The 12,707-nt window shown below is 31.0% G+C and overlaps 1 protein-coding gene across 1 annotated transcript in view; it reads right to left on the reverse strand.

Annotated features, from left to right (window-relative positions):
- Nucleotides 1–12,707, reverse strand: part of LOC134714490 (transient receptor potential cation channel subfamily M member 2-like) — a 48,869-nt gene that overhangs the window by 16,119 nt on the left and 20,043 nt on the right. The window contains exons 7-13 of the mRNA XM_063575777.1: nucleotides 12,154–12,286; nucleotides 11,480–11,664; nucleotides 9,095–9,211; nucleotides 8,456–8,509; nucleotides 7,321–7,480; nucleotides 6,516–6,635; nucleotides 1,052–1,142 (exon numbers count right to left, since the gene is read on the reverse strand). Of these exons, the coding sequence (XP_063431847.1) occupies nucleotides 1,052–1,142; nucleotides 6,516–6,635; nucleotides 7,321–7,480; nucleotides 8,456–8,509; nucleotides 9,095–9,211; nucleotides 11,480–11,664; nucleotides 12,154–12,286 (860 nt within the window). The remainder of the gene's footprint in view (nucleotides 1–1,051; nucleotides 1,143–6,515; nucleotides 6,636–7,320; nucleotides 7,481–8,455; nucleotides 8,510–9,094; nucleotides 9,212–11,479; nucleotides 11,665–12,153; nucleotides 12,287–12,707) is intronic.

Below are 12,707 nucleotides of genomic sequence, written 5' to 3' on the forward strand. Positions count from 1 at the left end.
ACATTACTTTAATTCTTAAATTTAACAGCAATACAACAAAAAAGTAAATGAAATGGGATTCAGTAAGCTTGATATATATCTAAGATAGCTGCATAGCTTGATGACAATCCAAGTTCATTTGAAAAAATTATTAAAAAAATTAAAGATGCCTATCTGAATTTATATAATAATTTTTATTTTTATATACACCTATTGTAAAAGAAAAAATATTTTATTTAACAGCCAGTAATCAAACTACCTAATAAACTTGAATTTTGTAAGATCAATATTTAATTTAGTTAAATTGGCTTCTTTAAACCAGTCAAAACTAAATTTGAAGGTCAAGACTAGTCGAGACAGGTCGAGACTGGTTCATACTGAGTCGAGACTAGTCGAGACTAGTCAAGACAGGTCGAGACAGGTAGAGAAAGGTCGAGCCTTGGTCAAGACCATTTCAAACTAATTAAGTATAGTCCAGACCTAGTCGAGTACACTTAAGTACAGTTAAGTCCAGTCGAGACAATGTCGAGACTAGTCTAGTAAAATGTGTGCTCGATTTTACTGGTCGAGCACAAAAACTGGTCAATTCAGACTCTGAGGAGTTTGTAGTGCTATAATGGTTTACTTTTTAGAAATTGTTATTTGGATGGAGAGTTGTCTCATTGGCACTTACACCACATCTTCCTATATCTATTTCATAGCGATTCAACAGTATTGTTGTAAAATATATAAAATAGCAGATATATATTTGACGGAACTTGTGATTAATTATACACTGGCAAAACGTTAAAACAGTACGTATGTACATGTATGTTATTTTCTTTCTATTCGGTTTCAACAGACAAAAATGAAATGCAATCAACAAATTAGAAATAATACACTTTACTAAAAATATACTCTACTGATATCCTTTCTACTGTAAATGCAGCTCAATTGTAAGATATTTTTACTTACTTGAATTAAAGATATAATTGGTCACATGGTATTGTTGCAAAAGTAAATTAAAAACAAAAATTTGTCGCTCCCAGTTTAAATATTAATGTGTCCCATATTGTAAATGTTTAATATATACCTTGACTCAGCAATCATGTCAGACTTTGTTGCTAGGTCAGTAGCACTTGCTGCCATTTTCTTGTATACACTGCTAGCCAATAATGCGCACACTAAATGAGTACCATAAATTACAATAGATTTGTTATGTTACATAATATTAATTACATAGAAACAAATATGGGTTTAATGGTTCTCAGCGTTCATCCATTATTGTAATAATGCATAAATTTTTGGTAAAGTATTACTTTTAAAAATCTTATTTTTAACCACAATTATTGTGTGGTTCATTATTGACGAACAAAGAATGCCAATAAAAACGGTTTCTAATCTAGATTATTTTTTATACAGTTTATCGTCTTTTTTAACCATTTATATTAATACTATAGAAACTATCCTAAGATGAAACTGAAAACATCAATGATTTGAAATTCAGGGGGAAACAAACTTAATTTTGAAAATGTAGGCATTTTGGTATTTGACCATTTTCATCTGGACATCATCATTACTTTATCTTAACATTCGGAATAACAAACAAAGTGTCAAACATACCACACAATACTCGAGTCAGAATAAGGTTCTCATCATAATTTGCCATATTTCATGGAAGCAGTGAAATTCAAAATGTTTTATGATAGGAAGAGTGTTGTTAAATACAATAATGCCATTTGTTGCTATTTTAAAACGAATGATCTGATTCTCGAATTGCCTAAGCTGTCTTTGAAAATAGTGTTAGGAATTTTTGTCCTCAATGCTCTTCAACTTCGTACTTATTTGGACTTTTTAACTTTTTTGAATTCGAGTGTCACTAGTGAGTCTTTTGGTTCGGCTAAAATACATAATTTAAATCCTGGTGTCTATAATGTGTTAATTTACGATTTAAACCAAAATAATCTAAAAGAGTATTAAATAATTGATGCCAAATTGGACTAAGGTTGTTGGCAGGGCATCTTTTGCTATATTGTAAGGGTTTTGTTTAATGAGAAACAAAGAGAAATAATTGAGTTTTTATTACATTTCATATATGTATAATGTGTCCGTATACTACAGTTAATCGTTATGCAGGATTTTATGTTGTTTGTGTAAATGAGCTTGTCGTTGATTACAGTTATTAAGTCTTCCCACTTTTCCGTGAAAAGACCTATTGGTTTTTTTTTCTAAATACTATGTCTTTCCGCCTCTCCTTGATTTTCTTCTGATTATTATTAATTTTCTTCTCCGCCTTATTTGTTTCTTCGTAGTTTTTTGTTTCGCAAGATGTCGCTTAAATATTTGGAATATGATATCGAACAGTTTATACGCTTATGAAACTGACACCGCTTACCCACATACTTTCCAATGTAAGAGTTATCTCCCCAAACGCTGTTTTTCTTCTTATCTCTGAAGCTTCGCAACCGTATAAGAAACCGACAAATTTATTTTTCCAATTTACTCGTAATATCCTCTGGATATTCTGTTTTATTTTGACGGAAGCGGTATAAAGATTCCATGTGAGAAATTGCCCCATTTGTATTTGATATGAGTGAAATGTATTTTAAATAGCAAACCATAAGTGATAGAGATTAAGGGTCTTTTGATTTCAGGTATAAAATGAAAACGAGGTCAAGGTCGTATTCAAAATTTTGATTTTGGCTTGTTATCAATTTTTTTTAGAAATTTTATAAGATATCGACAAAATATTTTAACAAAATTATTATTTGCGACATGTCGTTACACGGAAAATTTTAGTTGAAAGGGTACGTAGACATTTAATGGGAGTTTTCCACCTATTGTATTTGAAATTACATGTACGGTGATATAACTGATTTGCCATTGATAATTAAGACCTAGGGTCTTTTGATTTGAGATTCTTGGATTATGATCATGAAAATGAGCTCATGAGCATAGGTAAATTACACGTTCTACATTTTGACCTTTGCCTTTACCTAATTTGTAAACATGTTAAAGCCATGGGACTTTTTGCATTAGGATGCAATCATTGTGACCTTAAAAAACCCAACCGAATGTGATCTTTAGTAAACCGGAAGTAGCGATTTTTGTACTAAATTAATGTAAAAGTATATATAATCATATATTTTTGGAATCAGTGTCAAGCAACCAAACATTACCGGAGGTAACTGGTGGAAGGACCTTCAATTGTTCTTTGAGCAATTAGTTTTTAATTTCATTTGTTTTTCATTCGTATTTCCTTAACATATGTATGTATGTAAATGGTCAAATGAAACATGAGCTACTTCATATAAATGATTATAATGGTTTACTTTTTTTTAAATTGTTATTTGGATTGAGAGTTGTGTCATTGGCACTCACATCACATCTTCCTATATCTATAAGGTTAAAACAACTAGTTACACAGAATGTTGTTTTGAAACATAGTTTTGATTTGAAGAAAAACCGACATTGTTAAAAAATATCAATCATAACACCGTTAAAGACTTAATACCATTGTACGTCTCTATAGATAAAACAAATCTATTTTTCTTTAGAACTATACCTGTAATAATGTATACATCATAAAGAAAATACGTCACGTTTAATGACGTCGATCCCTTAATTTTACGTGCAGTCTATATTTCAGTTGTGGTGTCTAAGTGTGTCAGCGTATATTGATTGGAATTGGCATATGTTATTCTGCCTTTTATATGTTGTGATGCACTATGATATCCTTTTTTTATGTATTTTTCCTTGCTGAAATTTCTTGCGTTTGCTTGCATTGTATTTCAGTAAAAGAGAGACGAAAGATACAAAAGGGACAATAAAACTCATAAATCTAAAACAACTGACAACGCCATGGCTAAATATGAAAAAGACAAAAAGACAAACACTAGTACACTTGACGCAACATAGAAAACAATAGATAAAAAACACGAACCCCACCAAACACTAGGTGTAATTTTAGCAGTAAATGCATATACTGTCAAATAAGCGGAGTGTTTGGGTGCTAACCATGAAACCAGGGTTAACTCAACATTTAGTATAACAATGTTCTCCATCAAATAAAGGCAACAGTAGTATACCGCTGTTCAAAACTCATAAATCCATGGACAAAAAACAAAATCGGGGTAACAAACCAAAACCGAGCGAAACGCATTAAATATAAGAGGAGAACAACGACACAACACCGAAACGCAACACACACAGAAAAAGACCAATCATCAGACAAAACACCACGAGAATAACAAATGTAACATGAAAACCAAATACATGAATTTGGGATAGACAAGTACCGTGCCACGTCTTATCTCAATATCTCAAAAATAAGAGAAAACACAAACGACTCAACGTTAAAATGCAACACAAAGAAAAACGAACAATATTATAACAATGACCATCTTCCTGACATGGTACAGGACACTTTTAAAGGGGAATAAAAGTGGTGGGTTGAACCTGGTTTTAAGGCATGCCAAACCTCGCACTTTAATGGCAAAGTTAAATATAACATTGAAATGACAACATAATATTACAGGACTACAATACAAATAAATAGGAGAACATATTAGACACAGAAAAACATGATTAATAGATAACAAAAAGCATCAGGTTTAAAATTCAATACGCCAAAAACGCGCCTTGTCCACACAAGACTCACCAGTGACGCCCAGATATAAAAGATCGAAAGTGAAAAAAGTACAAAGTTGTACAGCACTGAAGATCAAAAGTTGAAAAGGTTTCGCAAAATACGGCATTGTTTTTATGCCCGGGATAAGAACATTCTTATTATATAGAACAATTCATGCTATTGCAAACAGTAAATTTTATCAAATGAATATGAAAGAGATATACACAAAGAAACTAAAGTATTAACTAATTACAGAAAACTAAACCTGAATACATAACGCCTAGATATAAAAGATCGAACGTGAAAAAGGTACAAAGTTGTACAACACTGAAGATCAAAATTTGAAAAGGTTTTGACAAATACGGTATTGTTTTTATGCACGGGATAAGAACATCCTTATTATATAGAATACTTAATGCTATTGCAAACAGTAAATTTTAACAAATGAATATGAAAGAGATATACATAATGAAACTGAAATATTAACTAATTCCAGAAAACTAAACCCAAGTTTAACACAAAATAGACACACATCCAAATCAGTCCAGGCGTCAACGTAATTAAAAAATTGTGACGTCACATACGATGGCGAAAAGGCAGAAACATTATGCCACATTTGAATTTATGAAATTTAGAAACAGCATGACGTCACATATGAAAAACTATCATTCAAAAATGAGATGGAATTAGGATTGATTTAGAACTAAATACTGATAATTCATTTAAACAAAATGCATATTGCAATACTTATTAATAGCAATTAACTGTAATATATTTATATGTCCAGTTTGTTATGAATCCAACTTCAAACGTTAATAATCGTACAAAATTTAATATAATTAATAAAGAGGAGGTGATTAATTTTTCTATACGTCATACCTAAATATATAATAAGAAGACGTCAACACATTTGACAAAATCTGATGAGAATTACAAATATAAAAGTAAACATGTAAACTAAATACATGAATTTGGGATAAACAAGTACAGAAACACGTCTTATAGTAATGGGAATTCACATTCAGCAAAACGGTCACAATCGGGAATAAGTCACGTTTGGTAATTAAAAGATTAGACGACATAATGACAAACCACAATCTACCATGTGGTAAAAATGTCCTTAGCTAGTTTGGTTAAAGAGACATCATATGGATCAACCAATTCGTGATGGTGTCCATAAAATTTACGGAGTGTCAATTTTAATCTGTCCTCCTCATAACTTTGTTGGAGCAGTTTCTGCGTAAGGAGCACACTCCTGTATATGAAGTCCGTATAGTGTGAACATGCACGTGAATAACGTATCAGTTGTGATATGTAAACACCATACGAAGGGGCAGAGGGTATGTTACTGCTGAGAAATGGGAAATTGATAATTGGGAAGTTGAAATCGTCCCGTTTATCATAGATTTTTGTGTGAAGTCGTCCATCTACGTCAATTTTGAGGAAAAGATCAAGGTATGAAGCAGTCCTTCTAGTATCAGTAGTATCCTTAATTTCAAGTTCACTGGGATATATGAGATGTAAGTATTGGCTGAAGTATGGGTTGTTCAACGATAAAACATCATCAATATATCGAAAAGTAAAATTAAAGAATTTCGCAAGTTATAAATTTGGAAGTTGTTTTGCTTTTGGCCTGTATCAGTGTTTTTGTTGTTTTCCACATATTTGATGTTATTCCCTCGGTTTAAGCTATGACTATTGAACAGCGTTATACTATTTACCCATGTGTTATAGTCCGAACAAAAATCAGATCGAGTCAAAGGCTTGTTTTGTTGAATATGAATCATTACACCATTTGTTGTGTATGTTTCCCTTAAGTGCACCATAGAGTCGCAACGTATACTTTTCATTCGTTTCGACATTTACCTTGCCTTTTGGTTTCAGTAAAATTATTAAACTCATAACATATATTGATTATAATACTTGCATAGTGGTTGTTCGCATTTCATCCAGAATAAGGTAGCTAGTTTTGGTCTGTTAACAAAAATTGCCCAAATCAGAAGATCTTGATATGCAGACCATTTTTCCTTTCTGTTCAGAGAATTATCTGTTTTAAGAAAAATGAAAATAGATTTCAATATAAAATATGATAATGAGTGACTGCTTAACGCATCCCTTGAATATAGGCTTTACAATTAATAATTTGTATTCAATACAACAATTTGTACTTTCAGAAATGGATTGAAATGAAATATTGGTCAAACTTTTAAGCTTCAGTGTCAGAAAACTTATTTGTAAAAGCTCTGCCTCGAACCCCAAAACTTATTTACATCTCCAGTATATACAGTTTACAATTGATACATTGACATGGCATAAGATTTAAAGCATATAATTAAACAGATTTTCTTGTAAATGATTAGTCGACCTTAGTGTTTATTCAATCGTAACTGATAGTATACAAACAATCAATGTCCACGTTTTGTGGAGTGCCTGTCACTTACTATATTACTATATTAATATATTCTTATCAGACAATGCGTCGATACTGTCATATTTCTCTTTTCAATTGTGATTTAGAATTTAAAAAAAAAAAAGTTATGTATTTAACAACGTCTTCGACAAATGAATAGTAGAAATCGTTAACTCGAATTACGTATTATAGACATAGCTAGGGACAGACTATTTTTTGTATTAGTTTCCAGATGGTGATGCATGGATACATTTATTTCCACAATATTCAAAATCTTTGTATTTTATCTAAATAAAAGGTTACAGTAGCATGAAAGACTCACCTCTACGATAACCCAACAATTCCTGACAAATCTGTCGACCTCCGATCATACAAACTTCAATTGATGAAATTTTATTAACTTGTTTGTCCTTTTTCTTTTTCCACACTTCTGAGGGAAAGCATAACTCCTTAAACTGCTGAATATGTTTAGAGGAACCCCACTTAAAATAAATTGATTTCAATATTTGAAATGTGTTATAAAGGACACGTTGTATTATAGTTCATGATATCCTTGAATACTTTGACCAAATTCATAGTTGGTGTTTACAACCAAATCTCAACTAAATCTCAACTATTGCATCAGACATCCAGAGTTTATTATTATATGCTTGAGAAAATTCTATGTGAAACATTTCTTATCATTAAAAACAAATAAAAAAAAAAGTAAAATCACAAAAATACTGAACTAGGGAAAAATCAATTCGGAAAGTCTATAATCACATGGCAAAGTCAAATAACAAAACGCATCAAAAACAAATAGACAAGAACTGTCATATTCCTGACTTGATACAGGCATTTTCAAATATAGAAAATGGTGGATTAAACCTGGTTCTATAGCGCTAACCCTCTCACTTTAATGACAGTATCATCAAATTATGAAATGATTCATCAAATATTTATCTTTCTATGTTATAAATTCCAGACTTATCTTGTTTTTATTTCTTTTAATTCCTTTTGAATTCTTTTCGCCTCGGTATTTAGTCTCTGTGTTTGAACTTCTTAATAAATCAACATTCCAACTCGTTCTACATTTATGTCGATAGTTGGTCATACAGATTCAAATAAGTCTACAAATTTCAGCTTTAAAATTTATTGAATTTGGCGTTTTGAATAAAAAAAAATAATTGTGAAAACATTTGGTAGCAAGAATTTTACAAACAATTATAATGTTTTACATTCCTGGCTTTCAAATATTAAGACGTGAACATTTTAATGCAGGTCAATCCAGGAAAATATTTCAGAGCACAACATAATAAAATATAATACTATTTCAGTGATTCACACGAATAAAACTAGTGCTGATGAGTCAAATACTTCTTTGGTCGTATTTCAAAAGTTAAAAATGGCAAATATAGCCAAACAAATACTTGTTTTTTTTTATATTTTTAAAATACCACTCAGGATTATTATTTTACCTTGAACACATTTTGAAGGGCTATCTTCGCTTTTTGATGAGATCGAATCGTTTCCTATAATTGAAAAAAAAACATTTCAAAAGTGAAGAATGACTGACAATTGGCTTAAAATAACAAATAAAATGTATATTTAAAATTAGTTTCGAGCATTCTTGGAAATCTGTCAATTTTCATGAACGATTTTAGTATTGTATGTCCGAGATAAAACATAAATACAGAGTTCGACCAATATTTCTAAATGGCTTGTTTTCATCAGTATTCATATTTAGGTTATGTTGTTATGACAGTAATTTGACTTCTAGTGATGACTGTTTTTTTTTCCTTTTTATCATATTGTTATTCAGTTTTCGAACTATGATTGATATAATGACTCTTCTGTAAAATGTCTGAAGATGACTCCCTTTAGTAAATTAAAAACTTTTGTTGGTGTATTTTTTGCTGTGTCCTTAAAAAAAAACCTGGTAATAATTAGCTGTAAAAACTTGACTTAAACAAATGTGAAACAATCTAACGGAAAGAGCAAACGGCATCTCAGAATACGATATAAGCAACAAAATGAATATAACTTCGTTACAATTCGTGAAATTCTACTGTTTAAACAGAACAAAAAACAATATATAAGTATGTTTAAACATGTACCGTATAAATATCTGGAAAGTATTTATCTTCAAACTCTACACCTTCTTCTTCTAATAGTACCGACACATAGTCATCTCTGTCAGCTACAATAGCTGCTTTTAACAGCATATTGAAATTCTAATAAAATAAAGAACGATATATTTGTTTTCCTTTATTCAATATATTTTACAATAATGAATATCCACTTTTTAAGAAAACACAATATTACGTTGTTTTAAAGATCTAATCACTATTGATGAATGTATCAGTGAAGAGTATCCAATGTTTCCCTCGGTTTTAGTTTGTAACCCCGATTTTGTTTTTTGTCCATGCATTTATGAGTTTTTAACAGCGGTATACTACTGTTGCCTTTATTTATGGAGTACATATCTCCAAATTGATTAATATTCTACAGATGTATTTCATGTCTTCCTTAATGAAGAGTTTGACGAAGAATAACACCAAGTACCCTTACTGGTAAAGACTAATTTCTAGCTCCGAAAGTTATACGATCTCCATCCAGAGTAGTTTTATGACAATAAAGCGTTCTCAAGGTAAACAAAATAAGATTATTTGTCAAAACTATAAGAAATAAAGGGTAAAATTTCAGAATTTGCGGAAAAACGATGCAAAACAGATATACTCGTTTAAAAAATGTTTATCAACGAGTTTTGTTTGGTTCACTATGATCGGCTGAATTGTTGTGGTCGGTATAACATGAAATGATATTAAGATAACTGATATGTCTCACCTCTCAATTAATATAACATAAGGCCCGCCATAGAGCAGTGCTTTTGAAATATTTATGTCAGTCGTTTTAACAATTATAATTTTTCCTAAAATGTATCTAAACCATTAAATAAAAGAGGAACGAAAAATACCACAAGGACACATACCAAAACCGAGAGAAATACATCAACTTTAAAAGGAAAACAACAGAAAACAGAAACACTGAACAACAAAGAATGCAAAAAAAAAATTCCAGAGGGACATTCACATTCATAATTCGAAGCTTAACACACAACGCCATGGCTATACAAGACCAACAGACAAAATATAATACACAAAACGCAACATAGAAACTGACGACTGAGGAACACGAAGCCTACCAACGACTATAGTTATCTCAATTGATACGGGAGGGTAAACAGATCTTGCTTCTAACGTATGAAAAAATGTCATCATGATAATCGATACATTATTGTTAAATGTTAATGTCTTGTCGCTTGTTATGCAAAATACAGTGTATTAACAATATGCTATATCACTCGTAAGTTAATAGTGTTCTTATCCCGGGCATAATACAATGCCGTATTTAGCAAAACCTTTTCAACTTTTGATCTTCAGTGCTGTACAACTTTGTACTTTTTTCACTTTCGATCTTGTATATCTGGGCGTTATGTATTCGGGTTTAGTTTTCTGTAATTAGTTTTTACTTCAGTTTCATTATGTATATCTCTTTCATATTCATTTGTTAAAATTTACTGTTTGCAATAGTGTGAATTGTTTTATATAATATGAATGTTCTTATCCTGGGCATACAAACAATGCCGTATTTGGCAAAACCTTTTCAACTTTTGATCTTCAGTGCTGTACCATTTTGTATTTTTTTCGTCACTGGTGAGTCTCGTGTGGACTAGACGCGTTTTTGGCGTATTGAATTTTAAACCTGATGCTTTTTGTTATCTATAAGTCATGCTTTTCTTTGTCTAATATGTTCTGCTTTTTATTTGTATTGTAGTCCTGTAATATTTTGTTTTCATTTCAATGTTATATTTAACTGTGCTATTAAAGTGCGAGGTTTGGCATGCCTTAAAACCAGGTTCAACCCACCACTTTTATTCCCCTTTAAAAGTGTCCTGTACCAAGTCAGGAAGATGGTCATTGTTATAATATTGTTCGTTTCTGTGTGTGTGTTGCATTTTAACGTTGAGTCGTTTGTGTTTTCTCTCATTTTTGAGATAAGACGTGGCACGGTACTTGTCTATCCCATATTCATGTATTTGATTTTGATGTTATATTTGTTATTCTCGTGGTGTATTGTCTGTTGCTTGGTCCGTGTCTGTGTGCTGTTGCGTTTCGGTGTTGTGTCGTTGTTCTCTTATATTTAATGCGTTTCCCTCGGTTTTGGTTTGTTGCCCCGATTTTGTTTTTTGTCAATGGATTTATGAGTTTTGAACAGCGGTATACTACTGTTGCCTTTATTTACCATATACATGTATAGTGCGCTTTTGTTTTTAGAACATTATGGTTATACAGTATAAAAGTATATGTTAAAGCAATTTCTTTTTCCTGTTTACTTTTGAAGACATTTAAAAACTGTAATGACAATACGTACATAAACGTATTCGAAGGATTATTAATCAAGATAATGTTAACATATAATTGATGTAAACATAATAATACCTCAGTTTTTGTCACTTTCGTTCCATGCATTTCTTGTATCAACTGATATGCGATGTAATAATAAAGTGGTAAAGATGACGGAGTCAGTATTTCATTCAAGGATTCCTTAACTTTCTTATTATCAGCTGGTAATGTCTTATAGTCAGATTGCTCGGCGTTGATAGAAGCACGATAATAGCTTAGTACTATAAAATATTTATTAAGAGAAGTTATATAAAAAAAGAAGATATGGTATGATTGCCCAAACATTTCATATCTTAAAAGATTATGAATGATTGATTTTCTGTGTGAATTTCAGTACATACTGCTCATCCAAACAAAGATAATTAGTTTCTAATCAAATATCCGTTATATGATAATTTTTACAATTATCGAATTAGTTGGTAATTTTAGTTAGTTGTCTATGCGAAATGTAGTAACTCAAATCTTGAAGTATGTTGTTCTGTAGACCAACTTCTGTTCTGATTTTTTTTTTACATAAAGCCTTTCTAATGGACAACATGGCTCTTTATTTTCAAGTGTTTATGCAGTTCAACAAAAAAAGCTTAGTTCAATATCAATTGTTAAAATAAAATATAGGAATTAACAAACGCCTGGTAGATATGCAAACACATAAATTGATGAGAAGAAAAGCTTTAGGTGAATATTATAATGATATAACGAACACTCTATACCTGGTTTCAATTGTTCGTTGCCATAAATCTCCTCATCAGGTTTGGTTCGAGACCAACTACTAATGATTGCCCTTGTTACTGCATCTGTAAAATCTTGTGGCTGTGTTTGTTTGTTTACATCAAGGATCGTTATCTGTCATGATACAATAATTCATTCTTTCTACCTTTCTAACACAGTTGTGGTTTCTACATTTCTAATGCATGCATACTACGTAAGCAATAACAATATATACCATATACACGTATTGATTTTCTTTGAGAACTTTGATTGACAGTTTTCAAGTTGTTTCGCCTTGTTATGAATGATTAACAAAAACACAATCGAATGAATAGACTTTATAAATTATCTCTATATGACAAGAAATATATTATAGTGAAACCGCTCCGGCATACGTCAAAAGTCATGGAAAACTCAAGTCTACATATATGTGCAATCATGATAATACATATATATCAACACTAAACATATTACCGTGTTGAATATCATATTATAAATGTAATCTTTCGTAACAACCAAAATAAAAAGGAATAGGTATATGACTAAAATTTCTTAC

Source organism: Mytilus trossulus, chromosome 4, assembly GCF_036588685.1.
Source record: "Mytilus trossulus isolate FHL-02 chromosome 4, PNRI_Mtr1.1.1.hap1, whole genome shotgun sequence".
NCBI classification, from domain to species: Eukaryota; Metazoa; Mollusca; class Bivalvia; order Mytilida; family Mytilidae; genus Mytilus; species Mytilus trossulus.